This window comes from Lissotriton helveticus, chromosome 7 (assembly GCF_964261635.1).
Source record: "Lissotriton helveticus chromosome 7, aLisHel1.1, whole genome shotgun sequence".
NCBI classification, from domain to species: Eukaryota; Metazoa; Chordata; class Amphibia; order Caudata; family Salamandridae; genus Lissotriton; species Lissotriton helveticus.
Window position 1 is genome coordinate 165,092,673 of NC_136068.1, and position 17,674 is coordinate 165,110,346.

The following is a 17,674-nucleotide window of genomic DNA, read 5'->3' on the forward strand; positions in this document are numbered from 1 at the left end:
ATCCAAACACAAAAGGAATAATACATTGGGTCTCTGGATTAGCTGAGAATGTGGTCTCTGCCAGAACTGTATTGCCCTGAAATAGTCATGAAATATCATGTACTGTTGACAAGACAGCATTGCTAGAAAGAGGAGACCCTGCGCAAGATATGGCTCCAATGTTCTTAAAGCAACCCAGGGAACAGTATGCCTTCTCTCTGAACAGCAGTTCTACATTTTGGGTGGCCCGGAAATCTCACGAGAAGGCTGTGGAATGCATAAAACTATATAGTGTGACCATAGCTTACATGGATCAAGCTAAAGAACCCACAGCAGCCGGATCACAATTTAAGACCTCTTGACCAAATCAGTAAACAGCTTTTGAATGTGAACCAGTAGCTTGATGACTGTTTTTCCTGATTCCCACAGGACATGGACTAACTGGACCAGTAGGAAATGGTGTTTGGTGGGGAGATGACGAGACAGTGGAAGGTATCTGGCTATTTGCCTATAGACAGGTGGGACCGAAAAGGCTTTTTTCACTGCAGCCATGACAGAAAAAAAATCATTAAATGGAAGCAAAGACTTTGGCACTGAACAAGAGAATTGCAGGACTTCTATCAAAATGTTAAGACTTTACCACTGCATGTTCAACTATAAAGGTTGTGCTACTTTTATTATCATCCTGGTGAATGAAAAGACTTCTTCTTAAGGAAGGCTAGAAGGGTAAGGAATGTCACCTTCAGGTGAAGTGCCCAGGCCACTTACATATTTTAATGTCCAGATTCAAGCCAGAGTTAGCGTTATAGTTGGGGAAGGATTTCTCTTTTGTGGGGCCAGAACTCCAATAAGGAATTAACAAGTACATCAAAGTCGGACCCAACCAATTATTTCATCTAGGAAAATCTCTGAGCCAAAGGAAGGTGTTCCAAATGTTCTTCAATAACATGTTTTTCTTTCTCACCCGGATAATCCAAGGTAACTTTGAAGCCGAAGCATAATTGGTTCAGAGTAGAAAATGTTGTGCTCCAAGAGTGGGGTCTGTTGTGGTGTTGATGGAGACTTTGACCAAACAGGGGAGGTGCATATATACTGCTCTGTTCGGTCACATCTGGTGTAGTTTGGAGTCAGTGCAAAGCCGCATGACATCGCCTACCAGTAGGCAGCAGCACCGCTAGAAATAATTTAGATTGTATTTGGCACTTAGGAGATATTCGAAGGTGAAGAATCTGTGGTTAGAAGTATCCATCATAATTGTACTTTGATTCGATTGCACACTTTAATTTACTGTAAACTAAGTATGCAAACGTTTAGTATCATTGATCTACATTAACTTTTTTTTATTTTAAAATTGTTAAATTCTGTCAACAGGGTGTCGTGCCATAAAAGCAAGCAACTCAAGAATTCATAAAAGTTCTGTAAAAGAAAATCTTAACATTTCCAGAAGGTATTTGCATATTAAAATATTACAAATCCTGCCTGTGTTCCATGTATTTACACTGGGTTTCAAAGTATAACTGCATAGGTAAGAGTACTATAGACACTAAGAGGTATTGATGGTGAGCAATTTCCCATTTATTTCACTCTATGAACAGGTTACACAAATGTCACCCAATTATAACACTTGTTATTGTGGCAACATGAGTTACAAGTTGCCGATTATGTAACAGTGTGACTTAACACACATTTTTCATTATATTCCTTTCTTTGACTCTCAAAACGTGGACGGATTTGAACGTTTGCTACTATACCTAAAATGACCAAACTTCTCTGCTGTAGTTTGTGTATGTGCTCATTTCCAAATTACGTTCTCCAACAAATAAAACATAACAAAATATGTGCCATTTTTCAAAGCAAAACAGTTCAATATCAACATTTAAAAATGCAGTTATAGAACCAACATCTCTAAAGGTAAGTGTGGTAGAAGTTGTTCTAAATTAAGACGTTTTTGTACAATGCTCCTTACAAAAAGCCTCCAATACCTAATATTATGGCTACATTTTGTAAAATATACAGTATGAACTTGACTTTGAACAGTCAGTGCTGAATGCTACATCAATCCAGCAACATTGAGAAAATACATGGTTACAGATAGAAAATATACTGAACTTTAAAATATTAAATTAATGAAAAAGGTTCACTGGTACGTGGTCTCCCCAACCTGCTCCTTGAGAAGTCTACGTGCACAATGACAGGGCACATTTACTATAAATGAGATTTCAGCAAATGATGAATTATAATCTGTGTACCCAGCAGTGAAAGGGCATCCTAGTTTGGTAACAATGCACTTCAATCAAGTATCATTCATTCATAGTTTGGTAAGCCTCAAAACCTTAGTTATCGCTGTCCACACAAGCTTGACAATCTATGTAGTGAAAATTGAGCAGTTTTAGACTATAGTTCATCTAGCCAGATTCTTGAAAGGAGGGGCGGGAACTAAACAAGGCCTCATAGACCTCTACTAAGTAAACTCATGACAACAGAAAATACCCACTTGTCTTGGGTGATCTTCTCCCACTCTTTCAAGAAGGCTGAAATCCTGCCACCGTCCTAGTGGAATGACCTGAGAAGTGGGAGAGAAGGAGTCAAAAGCTCTCCTCGGTTGCTTTAGAGAATGTTCCAAGTTTTAGGGGCAGTATCCTCCGCTGAGGGACTCACAATCACAACTAAAATACTGATCTAAAAATCAATTTAACAGGAATTCAATACATCATTTTACACAGTGAAGAAACTCATTGTGCAAAGTTCACTACTTTTAAACCCACTGAACCTGGGAATAGCAGCATTTATTAAGTTATGTTCATGAACATCTCAAATTTCACTTTGAGTGCTAAGCGAAAAACACACATTAATGCTGCAATACCCAGCCATAATGCAATTAAATTACTGTGTGGAATTGCTTACCTACGTTACTTTATTATAAAGGTTAAGCACTTTCCAAACAGAGTAGTGAAATGTAAGCCACACAATTCAAGTACAGCTGGTCCAAAAATAGCAAATATGGCTACTTAGCATCAACATTCATACATGAATTGAAAGAGGTTAAATAAAACTGTATGGTATTTGTGCATCAACACCCTATAAAAATGTAGCAAGTCTTGGTCTACATCGGAATCCCCAGTTATAACTAGCACTTACCCCTCTCATTACCTTAAATATTACAGTGCCTCAAACACTCTTGTCCTGTTCAGTACCATAAACACTGTTGAAGGAGGAGCTGTATGCTGCTTTTAACTGGGGATGTTGGGACGGTTGAGGAAGAAGGTTTCACAAATTCTTAGACAAGAGATTAATAGGCAAACTTGAAAAGTAGGTTCAGTTTTTCATCCTCGTACGATATGCATAGAAAGGTACAGTATCAGACTTGCCATTGTGCAGAATGTGCCCATAAATCGATTACGTTTTGTGAAGTGTAAGAGAACATAAATGTTGCTAATGCTCAAAATAAAATACTTTGTGATGAATGGATCACCACACAGCTCAAACAAGTGTTTATGTGGCATTGCACATTTATTACTATGCCACTGTACCAAGAGTATTCCCAATCTGCCATCCCTGCAAGATGAACATTTCTGAGAATTAGGTAATCAAATTTAGGAAGCGAAACCTGCCACTACCTACAAAGAATGAAATCTGAACACATGCGGTCAAAAACAAAGGAGTCAGAGGTAACATGCAATACTATATTGGAACATCAACATCTCGTTTAATACTGAAGTATTAAATAAGTGGACACAGAAAAATGCTAGTAATTAACAACCACCATGAACATTTCAAGGCTGAGCTGTTTGTAGGGTGATTAAGTAGGGGGGAGAATTATAAATGCATCTCTGTACATCAACAATTCTTTGCAAATTGCCTTGGGATTATTGGTATGTTTTCTTGTGACACTGCAAATTCTTTACTTCAGGTTCTTGTCCACTTTATGGGGTATCATTAACAATCGAAGAATGCAAGACAAAAAACATTACCAATGAGTTTACCTTTGAGTGGGCTGGACCTTCTTCACTCAGAAGCTTGTATTCAGGCTGAACCTTGTTGAAACGGGCTAACTCATTCACAAGACACATTGGGGTTTTCTCTTTGGGGTTTGCCATGTTGGAAGTAACTGGAAAGCATTCAAATAAATTGCAGCTTTAGAAACAAAGATTAGCGAGCGATTTTAAGACTATTTAGTTAAAAAAACAACCGGTTTTCAATTTATACAGTGGGGAGGTCTACTAGAACCTATTAGAAAAAAGCGAGCAGACTACGGAGCTTCATTTATTTGAGCAATGTTCACAATTAAAAGGGGATTTTACTCCTGGATCAGACTTAACATTTGTAGCAATTTTGACTTGGTTGCTCCTACACCACCTTCATGTGCTATCTATAAAAAACACAACATATTGAATGCAGCACCCAATCAGGACCAAAAGTAGTAAGCCATAAGCTTGCAGCCCTCCCTCACACTCCTCAGGAGCAGTGTTTCTCAAACTAGTTAAAACAATGGCCCACTTTTTTTTTTTACAACAAACTTCGGTGACCCACTTGGTTTTAATGGACAAGAGGCTGGCAATTTTTTAATGCAACCAAAGCATTGTGTAGCAGCGCACTGTCATTTACAGACAGCACTTTTTTCTTTTTTTAATGGTCACTATGGTCACTAAATTTGCGCTAATAGTTGTACTGATAAAACTATACTGAACACAAATGACAATGCATGGAAATCGAGTTTCAGTGAATATTTATCATTTGCGCATCACCAATCAAAGTGTCTTGATTGGCTTTGATCCTATTAAAATGTTTGCTTCCATCACACTTCAAAATTTCTAAACAGAAAATGTGCTTTATGTTTGCTTTCCTAACTCCTGAATGTGTACACCAATTCCCATGTTAATAAAATAATCTACAATTTGAAAGAAGACATAGCCTGAAATTTGCACTATATCTTTTAAGAGCAGCAAATATGACAAGCCATATACAGAATTTAAAGGCATCTTTATTTATTGTTTGAACCTTCATCACCCATCAAAAATCGCATCACGACCGACCCAGGTTTGGGAAACACTGAACTGGAGTATTTCAAAGTTCCCAAAAAAAACATACAAGAGGGCCACATGGAGACTGGGTTGCAGTTAAGGAACTAGATGTGTGGGCAGAAGGATAAAGCGACCTTAATCCAAATGCGTTTTTCCCATTATCAACTTCAGAGTATTCCTGCACCTAGGAGTGGAATCGGAAATTCCTTCCACAGCTTATTAATAGAGCTTTTGACTGCCAGCAAGCCCCATCCATTTCTGTGTGTATGTGCAGTCTCATCAACTCTCTTTCATTTAAAAACTAAGCCAATCAGGGTGTGGTTTTTATACAAGATAGCGGTTAACTAGAGGGCACTGATAACTGGAAGGAACCTACGGATTAAGAACTTCATCCTGCAATTCCCAATTCTCAACTTCTGACCTTGTGGCTAGATTCCTCACGAGACAAGACAAACTGAGGAGGAAACATCAGAATCAAACAGCAGAGACATAAGACACACGGATTCAGAGAACCTCCTAGACAAACTTGAAGTGGCTCAATTGGAAAGTCTCAAAAGCACTTTGGCGACAGAATGCATGTGGAATTGCACGTGTAGCAGTACATCAGACATCTCCAATAGGTACATACCTGGAGAATGCCACAAACATTCCCTCACTCTTGTGATGTCTGCAAGAACACCTGATCAAGGGCAGAGCTTGCCGAAATACAGCAGTGGGTAAAGCAAAGGCAATGGCGACATCTACAACCAATCGGGTAGTGCCATCGCATCGAAGCTCACAAAAGACTAACCCGAGGACTCCACATGATTGGTTCAATCCAGGTAAAAGAACAGTGAATGCCTTGCGTCCACTTTATGGAGAGTCTCATTAGCCAAAGTATGGGGAGCTGGAAAGTCAAGGGAAAAAAAAGACTCGAGGTAGGATTCCAGAGAACTGCCTGTCCTTGTTGTGAACGGCACGGACACAGAAAGGACTTGAAGTTCATTAATGCACCTGACAAAAGTCCTGGCTACAGGAAAGGTATTTTTCCATCAAATGAGCCTAAATTTGCATGATGGCGTGGATTCAAGATGCTTGTGCACTGGCAATACATTAACAAAATGAATGTCCTGGGTTGGGGGAGTGGGTTGGGGGCACAGTACGAGAGAGAATAAATACATCTGACCCAGCCGGTGTCTTAGCAGCTTAACTAGGTGTGGAGAAGGTTTCTCCCAGCAAATTCCAGTAGCGTTCTATGGCTGCAGTTATGACCTGCAGGTGCCCACCTGCCCTTCTGGCTTGGACAGAAGGCTCAATAGGGTTTTACATCAACCACCAAACATCTGAGCAGGTTGATTTTCCTCACCAGTGTCCAGTGACAAACAGTACATCCCAAGAGGACATTGGAATAATCCTCACTATTTAAAATCAGAAACAATGATTGGTGAACAAGGACAAGCTAAGTTCCTTGCTCAATTGATTCCAGTGCTATGCTAGGTTCAACTGCAAGAGACACATATAAACCTTGGCATGGGATACCACCATGATGCGGAAGTCATAACATCTACTCAGATGCCTAACAGAGTACTATAAAATGTCTTTTAGTCTGTCCTTCCAACCTCAAAAAAAAAAAAAAAAATTGGGAGATCATTACAGGAACTCCATTCTATCTGGACCTACTGTACTGCAACCCATAACTACTTACCCTAGCACCAGACTGCTTGCTTGGTCTGTGTTTTGGTCCATTTGCACAAATTATACTACTCCGGTAAAAAAAAAAAAAAAAAAGTGTTTGGGGGAACACACTCCGACCATAATACTTAGTCAGAGGTGGGTTTGTACCGTTATCAATATGGCGCTCAATGTGGACCATAACAGAATGGATACATTTCTTAATCAAAAAATGTGGAGCACTGGTATGAATTTATTTTGCAGCGCTGGCTCTCCTTTCCATTATTTTTTCATTGTATACATTCTCTGGGGTCCGACTGAATGGACATGGTGGTCGAAAATTGACGATCTCAATGCGATTCAGAGCACATTTTTCTTTGCTGTTCGCAGTCTAGTGGATAGCCGCGATATGCTACATCGGCAATAAATAAGCTCATCTTGACAGAGATGGCCTGGTGGTTACGAAGGTAGTTTGCCAGAACAGGCGTGGAGTGTATCAAGAAGATGTTTGGCCCGAAAAGGAATCTTCTGCTCCTGACAATTTGTCTTGGAGTTTTGAGATTGGTGAACTGGTTTTTGTGAAGCGGTTATGTGAGCGCTGTAGGTGGAGGGCAGGGTAAATGGTGGCGAGTGTACGATCTGACGCTCTGACTGAAAGAGGAGTTTCTCGCTCCTCATTTGCCACCCTGGAGCTGGAGAACAGTAGCTGCTTCATGAAGAGGTGATGTAACAGTAGCTGCTTCATGAAGAGGTGATGTGTGACCACTATGCTTTTGGGCACTTTAAAACTGTGGTGTACTCTGTATTTCACATTTGTATTAAAAACAGTAGTTGACACCCCTTTAGCAAATGTTGAAAAGCCTTGCATCTTTTGCAGGGAAAGTTTTGCCATCAAAACTCATAGTAAAAATAGACAGCCGGTTTTAAAAGCATATTGATTAGGTTCTTCCTTCTCAGGCAACTAGAACTTCAGTCCAGACAATTTGTCCATTGCCTACTTGTAGGCGTTCACCTGGGTGTCATTTGGTAAATACCACATGTCCATGTTACAATGGAGACGACTGGGGAGTTGAGTGTTAAATATTATTTATATAGGTTTCACTTACTGTTGTCTGTCCACTTCTTTTAATACAGGTTGGCTGCATAACTGAGCGAATATTGGTCATCATGCCCTGATGAATTTGCCAGTAAGTCTTTGGGCGGCAATGAAACATGTCGACTGTTCACAAACAAACTGTCTAAACATGTGACTTTCTTCCTAATGAGGACCTATAGGGAGGTCGATATGCGTTTTTTGCTTTAAAGAAGACATATATACACTGTAGAGAACTGGGCTTTTTCTGCAGTTAGCCCCCCACTTTTTGCCCCTTTCTGGGTACTAGGTGCTGATTTTGGGTGAGGACAGTGCACTGAGACCTGTTAACCAGACCTCAGTGCCAGTGCTCCTTCCCTAAAACAAGGTGGCGTTTAATTGTGCTACAATTGCCAAATAACTTAAAACACCCCTGTAAGTCCCTAGTAAATGGTACGCCCGCACCTAGGGCATTGGTACTAAAGAGGTTTCTTTAAGGCTGCAACATGCATTATGCCACCCTAAGAAGCCCCATACCAATTCCACACAGACTGCCAGTGCAGGCTGCATGACATGGTGTAAACCACGAGTGAAAGCATAACATGACACTCATGTGTGTCATGCCAAAGTCTCTGCATCTAATATATGCAAGTCACCCCTACAGCAGGCCTTTCAAATGCTAAAGGCAGGGTGCATTATATTTTATGTGAGGACATATCTGATAGCTAGTTCTACTCCTAGATATTGCAGGTGAGTAGGGAAGATATCTTAAGGTATGTTCTGGGCACTGGTCAAAACAAGTTCCCCGGCTTCATAATAGCTTCACTGAAACATATGGTGTTTGGCATGAATATTTATTAATGCATGCAACCACAGATCATATTAGAGGAGTCCCCAGAAAACCTACCAACTACTTGTGTGCTGACGGACTGGTCTTAGCCAGCCAGCTGCCAATTAATAAGAGTTTCTGACCCCCAGTGGTGAGGGCCTTTAATCTCAGTAGGTGAGAAACAAAGCCTGCTTGGGCAGAGGGTGTTTACACCCCCCCCACAGGATGACCTGAGAATTAACATTCCAAGTCAGGGAGATTCAAAGAGCCCACCGCCTTTGGTACCTGAATCTGGTTTCCCTCAGAGGTGAGGGGATACCCAACCCCCTGTCCAAGGCCCATTTGCCGCCAGGACAGGTCGGAAAATAAGCTATGCAGGAGGTGTGTTGAACTTCCAGGCCGGGCACAACTCTAAGATGACTAAGCCTGCGTTAACTCGATTTTAGAAATTCCAATATATTGTATGTGGTGGAATTAGGAATTCTGGGACAGGGTGAGTCCGTCCCCACCCCCAAAGGAACTGGTCATCTAGGGGAATGTAGTGACCCCAGGGTAAGTAGCCCATTGGCCACTACGCCCACTCCCCTTAATGCCCCTAAATGATGTATTTAGGGGACCCCCTGATACCAGGACTTTAGATTTCTACAGCCCAAAGGATGAAGTGGACAAAGAAGAAGACTGCTGACCTGAGAACCGAAGAGCACGGCTGACTTGGCACCAACCCTGCGGCCTACCTGTTGCACCCCACTCTTGCAGAGCAACCGATTAATCATTCAGCTGTGCAGACCTCAAGATTCCCGGAGGGCTGCCAGTGCTTTACAAATTGCCAAAGAAACTCCCTTAGAGTAGAGGAGCTACTCCCCCTACCAAAGGAGTAAGGCCCAGTACACCAACCTGCCGCCTAGATTGACTACCTACGAAGCAGCTGCCCAGAAGAGGTAGCATTGCTCCTACATGTAAGATCCATCTTATCTTTAAGTGTGGGGATGCCAGGACCGACCAGAGCTGCACAGTACCAATCCCTGGGGTACTGGACCCTTTGCAGTAGCCAAGGTTTATTGTGCCCAGACTGGATACCAACGCAGAGGAAGACCGACCTGCACGTCAAGAGACTTCAGAGACAGTGAGAACCACAGAGAGTGGCTCAGCTGGACTGTTTGCCACCGTGAAGCAGAACCAAAGACAAAGAGGGTCCTCGCAGCCACAAAGCACCTATGCACCCGGGCTCCGGAACCAGAGTCCAAGGGATGGGATGGTGCCCACGGGGTCCCCAGAACCATAAGAGCTAAGCACATCCTTGGGTTTGCCCAGACTGGACCTCCAGTCGCAGCCTGCAGCCTCTTTCTAACGGCCACCTTGAACTGCGAGAAACTCCAGCACCAGATCCAGAGCTAAAAGACACCACTGAACCTGGGCACAACAGCCCGAGGAGAAGTACAGGAAGGGTGTCGCTGGGTGCCTGGGGATCTCAAGGGTACAGCACTCTGTGAGATCCACCAGACTGGTGCCCCTGCTAACAGCCTCTTTGTAACAGGACCGTTCTTCCAATGAAGTGAATGGGACACCGACGCGGTGACACCTCTGCACTCGGACGCCCCAGGGCCCACTGAGGTGACCTATTGGTGCGGCCTTGGACCTTGCTCCATACTCACCAGTCCTGAAGAACAGTCCAGAAAAAATACTACTGTAAAAATTCATAACTCGAAAAGTACTTACCCAATTCCGATGATCTTGGAATCTAAATTCATAAAAAGTACATGTTATTTTCATAAATTGGTGTTGGATTTCTTTATGGAGTGTGTGTCTAATTTACGGCCTTTGTGTGTGCAATAAATGCTTAGCACTACCCTCTGCTATGCCTAACTGCTTGTTCCCCCTGCCACAAAAGAGCATGTGGGGTGTTATTTGTGCCTCTGTAATTTTTTTTGAGTTTGCCTGGACTCTTTACACTGTGTACCAGTTTTTGGTCCATTATATTAAGACCCAGCTTCCTACATACAGCAGAAGCACTATTACCTTTAGTCTTGGTATTGGTTCCTCACGTTATTTTAGGAAAGTTGCCATTGATGATAAAGCGAGCAAGTTGGGGAGTAACAGCCAACTGGCTCATGGTGGTCGCTTACATGAGGCACTTCCTATTTTTCATAAACATTTTTATGAACGGGTTATTCTATATGGCCTTGGTCACTGGGCCTGATCAAAGTATCACACCTAAAGGCATAGGGTCTGTCTCTGAATGGGCATTGGAGCTTGACCTTCCCCTAATAAAGACTCAGGCGCTAGGGTATTGCCCTTCGAGAAACATTATGTGTGACAAATATCATGGGCTGTGTTGTTGATATGCCTCCTGTGCAGTCATACAATTTTTTTTTTTTTACTTACGATAATTTGATGCCAAACAATCTTGACAGGGCTTTCTACTACTGGGGCTTCTCCATCATTTTATGATACGCAAGGTAGCCCTATCGAAATTTGGCAAGAAAACTTTCCTCTGCATTGGTGCTCAAGCCTCAACATCTTTTAGGAAACATGCAATCAGCAAAACATCCTCTTAACACAAACTACCCACCCCACACACACATCCAGAATCCGGAGGAAGGTGAATAGGATTGTGCAATGCTTTATTTAAAAAAATGAAATGGCCAACATTAATTTAATCGATTTACGATGAAGAAAAGACAAAGCTGTAAGATAGCACATGTTCTTATTAATTTTGGTAGTTAACACTTCATTCAATGTTTGATCTTTTAGCTGGAGTGCTTACACAGGATATGAATGGCTTTACATTCTATAGGCCCAAGTGAACATTTTATTGGTAGTTTAGAACAAATTAACAACCGGCTAGCTTTAATTGGGTGCATTGGCAGTAAAGCAACTCGGGGTAAACTATCACACAAAAAAGTTCACATGGTACTACATAGTACTGGATATGAAGGTAATGTGATTATTTGATAGAGCCTTGTACTTTGCACTTTAGTAGTTGGGCAGTTGACATACGGTTTAACACAGAATTTCACCTGCTTTCACAGACATTAAGATTTGTTATACTGTAGTTGCCACACAACACACACATTCCCTGTACGCATTATTATTTGTCGTATTAGAGTCTAATGACTTTAGCTTTTAAATCTGGGTTAACGAAATGAGGTGCTCTCAAGAACACATCACTTGCCCGGGAAAACCAACCAATGAAACTTACATGGGGAAGGAACACTGGGCTCTCTCCCCTCAGAGGAAAGAGTGCTAATTAGTAATCAATGTACCTTCTCATTACAAAAGGAAATCATTCCAATGAAAGGTGAAGGAACCTAAGATTGAAGTCAATAACAGCAATAAGTCTTTCGGTTTAAAAAAAAAAAAAGCAATGTAGGGGACAGCATCCACATACGTAAACATTATACAAACAGAGCAACCAAGAAGTGTAGTAAGGCTTATAGGTCCATTGTCGACATTTTTTAAGTTAGCATGAGCTTGACTGCCATGAGTCTGCTTTTGCACACGGCACTGCATGCATATAATTCCCAGGACTCTGTTTGTGTTCCTTTCACATGAGAACTGTGTTCCTTTCACATGAGAACTTTCTACCTTGCAAGTTCTTTGCTGTGCTCTGAGGTTTAGACTGCACACGATGTTCAAGATTAAACAGCAATGCCCCTTGTTATTCTATTCTGATAAGTCCCGCGCGATTAGACAGAACATGCTACACACAACTGCACTTGTCACGGGGAGGCTGGTCAGGTCATATAGTCCTGTATATGTGCAGAATCCCTATAACATGGCGCCCACATATACAGAATTATGCACAGGAAAACAAGACCTCAGTGAATAGGTGGTGTACCGACCTACCATTTACGAGCCCAAACTCCCAAACTGACTAGCTATAGGGTCTCATTCGTTCTCTGTCTACAGCGGTGCTACCAATGATTAGACAACCCAGAACACGCACTCATCTTGGGAATCGCGGGAGCCAGGCACTCTCGCTTACACACCCATACCTGTCCACAATGTGAGTAACCAGAGACGCTGTACACTTTAAAATGTTTATTTCAACTAACGTGCTCTATGGTGCAGTATACAAGCCAATACTAGAAGTAAAATGCATTTGCACAATATAGTCAGCATTGTTACAATACCATAGAATACAAACGGGGATTCCACATGTTATAAAACAGTGGAAAAGGACTACAAGACCGGACCACCCTCCCCGTGACAAGAGATAGTTTATTATGAAAAGGAAGACCTTTGGACTTTGTCAGCAGCAGACCCCATAACTCAAGGCCTAGATGTAATGTTCACTGCGTAGGACAAGCACAGCTCTTCTTGCCGGAAAGGTGTCTGCAAGTGTGTCAAAAACAGGTTGAGGGTACAATATTAAATTACACGATTTCCAGAAGTGCAGCTCTGTGTAGCATGTTATGTCTAATTACGAGGGACTGATCAGAACAGAACAAGGGGCATTGTTGTTTAACCTTGAACATCGTGTGCAGACTAAACCTCAGAGCATATCAAAGAACTTGCAAGGTAGACAGTTCTCATTTGAAAGGAGCACAAACAGAGTCTTACCAAATATATGCATGCAGTGCTGTGCGCAAAAGCAGACTCATGGCAGTGAAGCTCATGCTAACTTAACAAATGTCGACAATGGACGTATAAGCCTTACTACAGAAGAAAATATCTCACTACTGTGCATTGCCTACAAGCCTCTCTTAGGGATGCAACGTCCCATATGCGGAAGATAGGCAAAGTACCCAAAAGAGGCATATGCAAACAAGTAATTGGTTTTCCCATTACTCACACCATCGTTTTCTTCTACCCCAGACAATACCTGAATACTATTTCTAAACAACACTTGAAACTGTTCAGTTTTGTACTATACAGTTTCTCAGGAAGTTCATATTCCTTGTATTAGCCAGGTAATCAACAATTTAAAAGAGAAACCCTAATTCCGTTAAAAACTGAAGCAAACCCCAACTTCAAAACAAACGGTAAAGAAGTTAAGCACAGGACTCTGGTATGCCTATTGCATTCCAGCAGTTTCATACATCAGACGTTACACATTCATCGTGTTGGAGTAGGCAAATAATAGTGAAAATTCATTGCACAGCAACCTTAATGCTCCAAATGACAAATAATTGGTCATGGCACAATCACTAACATAACTATGTAACTTCCATTCACGTTTTGGCACACTGTCCCATTTGGCTTCTTCTGGACTCTTGACATAAAAAAAGTTGCATTTTCACAGAAGGATAAAAAGTAAGAGAACACTAATGCCACACTAAAATATCGACAATTTAGAACGAAAAACATTTACAAACTTTCCTCGAGTTAAAGTTAAGCAATTTTACAGGCATAAACATCAGCAAATGTATGCAAATCCAATAGAGTTTAACAACGTCTTTAAGGCTGCAAGCCTGCTAAAGAAAAGTGTGTTACATGGAGAAAGTCTGATCTGCTACCCTTACCTGCAGCTGAATTTGAAGATGTAACAGATGCAGAAGGTAAAGCAGAATTCTGAATGGGTCTACCTGCATTTTCAGAGGGCAGCAAGTTATTTGTAGAAGGAATACTCAAGGGTTGTGATATAGAAGACTGTTGGTTCTTATTCAAGATTTGGCTCCCGGAGATATTAGTAGACAGATTCTGAACCTGCGACATGCTCACTTGGCCAAAAGCAAACTGCAACAGGTCACTGTCTTCAGTGCAGAATATCCAGTGCTATGGTGTCTACAAATATACCTGGAAAAAAAAGAAAATAAAGCAGCTGTGGTGGTATTGAAGACACATGCAGTACTGTGTTCATAAATACTTTATTGCCCTAAATTACAAAACTTCGTTAGCTCTGTGGAATGTTGGGAGAATGAAGAAATAGGATGTCGGGATTGTGATGAAATGATGCAGGACTCAATACAGAAAAAGTAATTAAAAGGTAACAATAACAAGATGGCCTAAAATCTAGAGATGGGAAATTAGAATGTTTGTCCGTTTTAGTTCATGGCTGCTAATTAGAGGACCTTAAAAACAGGCCATAATTTTAATTCACCCATTCGGTCTTCTATTTTTACCAGCCTAGTGCATAAATAATCCAGACATTTTTGCAGCATTATTTCAGAAATGCTAGGGCAACATCTCTGCTCAATGTGCTAGGGATTACTCCTTTCTGTTTACAATTGCCTTCAATCCATTAGATAAAAGCCCTATTAACCGATGTGTACCAATATTGAATATTAACTGCTTGTAGTCAAATCTTCCACCTAAGTAGGTCATATAAGTGGGCTCATTGTATAGACAGCCCATCTCCCTAAATACACAATGTACTTTGAGAACTGTAGAGGTTTAAAAAAAACACAATTGGGATAAATCAACCTAAAAAATATAACATACAAAATGTTTTGGAAAACCCCTACTTGTATATTGCTTTGCCATTGTGGGCACACTTCCATCAAATGCATTATTTGAAAGTGTTACATGGTATTTTGGTATCCCATTAATCTCTCCCCTTCCAAAGGCACATCAATTCTGTCTAGGAAACAGTTGGTCAAATATCTTCTGCCATGTGCCTTCATTTCACCCACTGAATTTGACAAGTCAAGAGGTTTTTTTTTAGTTTTTTTTTTTTAGAGTGGCATAAACAATGTAAATAGGGCAAGTAGGCCTTTAGATACAAAACTCTAATGAATCAAGATAATGAGCATTGCTTTGTGAACAAACATAATTTCTCAGGAAACAAAACAAAAATAAAGAATTAGCTGCTAGTGTTACTGCATCACAGGAAAATGTGGTCACAATTGTCAATGGACATGAAAACTTTTGACTTCCTGTCCGAAGAACTAGTTAGTCTAGCTTAATACATGTCTTGTGGACTCTTCTTGGCTAGACCACACATCGCCTAGCTCCTCTATGATGACAAACTTCCTATGCCTACAGATGTGGAAGAATGCCGTCATTACCCTTTCAGTAGCTCATCAATTTTCAAGTGAGCATAATGTATGCAGGGATACTAAACACTAATCCATATCCCCTAGGTAAGCATCCTCTTTAGAGAACCCTTAAGTGGCAAGCTATGTGGGGTGACAGCAACTACTCTTAAAGCCTATCTGAAAGCCTGCTTGGTGGCTAAAACTCGTTATGATGGGAGTAGCATCCATGCTCCCTGGCTATTCTTCGTGTATCCCTTTCACAAGAATAGGATAGGAACATAGATTGTTTGACATACAAAACAGGCAGTTGACTACGTTTCTTCTAGCCAAAATAGGATACATCAATAGAATGGGATGGCTTTACATTAGTGCCATAGCAAGGGATAAACACTGTGCTAATGCTCAGACAGGAACTCTGAAGAGAAGTTTGATACAGACTACAGGATCTTAAGCGGTCACTGACAGTGCTTCATTCTAGACACTCCTCCACACGGGGAACGATATGGACTTACTTTTGACTCTGCATTAGGTGCAGGAAAATCATCTTTTAGATGAGAAATCAGTTCAGCACAACTGCCATATCTCAACTAGAAGCATCATAATGGTGTCCCATTAGAGTACCAAGCTGGATCTGGATTATTTTATACAGACGCACCATTGATGACAATATAGAAGAAAAGGTAAGTTAATCAGAATGTGCGTACTAGTGATCTGAATCCAAATGACAATCTTTAATTATCCAGAACGTGTACCTGTTTATTGCCTTCAATTTGTCAAACATCACACCACCTTGCCATGAGTGAAATAGTTAATCTATTCTAAAGTTAAGCAAAAATCATTTTAAAAAAAGGTTTAAACGTACAAGTAGAACTGTAACAAAACATACAAAACACCAACTAAGGCAATAATTACATTATTTGAGATATACAGGATTATGCAGAATATCTATTTTCAGGTAGTACATCGCAGCCCGTTTATGAGTGTTGCAAGCTTTTGCTAAATCCATAACATCAATTTCTACATATAATGTACAATTATTATTATAAACAATTTAACAAGCCTTTCAATTTTCAGCTTAGGTGACAACGTTTATATGTTCCTTTGTCTTATAAAATTGAAAACATTTCTAATAACTTTTTATTGTTTAATAATTGTATAAATGCAAAGATAGCTGCAGCAACATTGTTCTAGTACAATGCCATAATCGATTAATACAGGTATGTTCGATACATTACATATTTACTCGTATCAGTTTTTAATTATAGTTCAGAAGAAGGACTGGTAAGTAAACCGACCAGAGCCCTCTGACCTGCTCACGCTTCTTTTGCATTCAGGGATCTTGTACACAAATTCTTCTTCATTAGCACAATAGTCCATATTTATCTCAGCCATTAGTTCTGGGAGGGGTCCCCGTTAGAGGGTGGGGTGTTGGGGAGCTATTGTCAGATCTGCAGTGCCATGCAATTTCTTATTTCATATCCAACATACACATTACAATCAACACTTGGTCGTTAATTTCTCCATTATACCCAGTAGCACCATTTTGGGAGCCATGATAATTGTCCTGCTCATCACCTGTGTTAGCATGCAATGAAGTCTAGACCAATAAACTGTGATTGCTGATCATTCTCACAAATTATGGAAAAATGTATATTTTACATCAATGACAGTAAGGGTTATGGTTCTGACATTTCCCAAATACTTTTTGGGCTATAATAAACTCTGTGGCAATATTTGAGCTGCATCAGGACATTGTAGATATTGCCATGGTTCGTGATGGTATATTGGCCTCGCTTCGCTCGCCTCTTCTAGGGTTCCCAGCCCTTGCTTCCATCTGGTGCAGACCTGACCAAACAAGTTTCGCCAATCTGTAGAGGTTTTGGTTCCAGAGGGTTGAATTAGACTACGGTTGTTAAATTACGTTTATACACCTGAAGTGCATGGCATAATAGTAAGTAGAAATAAAATATGGGCCAGTGTAGGGAGTATTCTATTGGGGATACCTCCCATCAGTAACACTTCACAGCCCACTGCCAATAGGCCGGTAGGCGGTGCAATTAAGTCTGTGGGCACATAAATGAATGTCAACAGTTCATGTTTGCCTAAAAGCTCCAATTCTAGTTTAATACTGAAGTAACCTTGGTCAATCACTGATGAGGTTAATTTGTGTCGCCCAGTATTACAGATTTATCTCTGTCAACCT

At 40.9% G+C, this 17,674-nt stretch overlaps 1 protein-coding gene across 4 annotated transcripts in view; it reads right to left on the minus strand.

The window, feature by feature from the left end:
- The window catches only part of STAU1 (staufen double-stranded RNA binding protein 1), a 383,483-nt gene that overhangs the window by 342,179 nt on the left and 23,630 nt on the right, over positions 1-17,674 (minus strand). For 2 of the 4 annotated variants that reach the window (XM_078651853.1, XM_078651854.1), the window contains exons 2-4: positions 14,017-14,290; positions 3,963-4,087; positions 2,474-2,542 (exon numbers count right to left, since the gene is read on the minus strand). In XM_078651853.1, coding sequence (XP_078507979.1) covers positions 2,474-2,542; positions 3,963-4,087; positions 14,017-14,209 — 387 coding nt within the window. In that variant the 5' untranslated portion in view covers positions 14,210-14,290. The remainder of the gene's footprint in view (positions 1-2,473; positions 2,543-3,962; positions 4,088-14,016; positions 14,291-17,674) is intronic. The other 2 variants (XM_078651856.1, XM_078651855.1) reach the window with 1 other exon arrangement.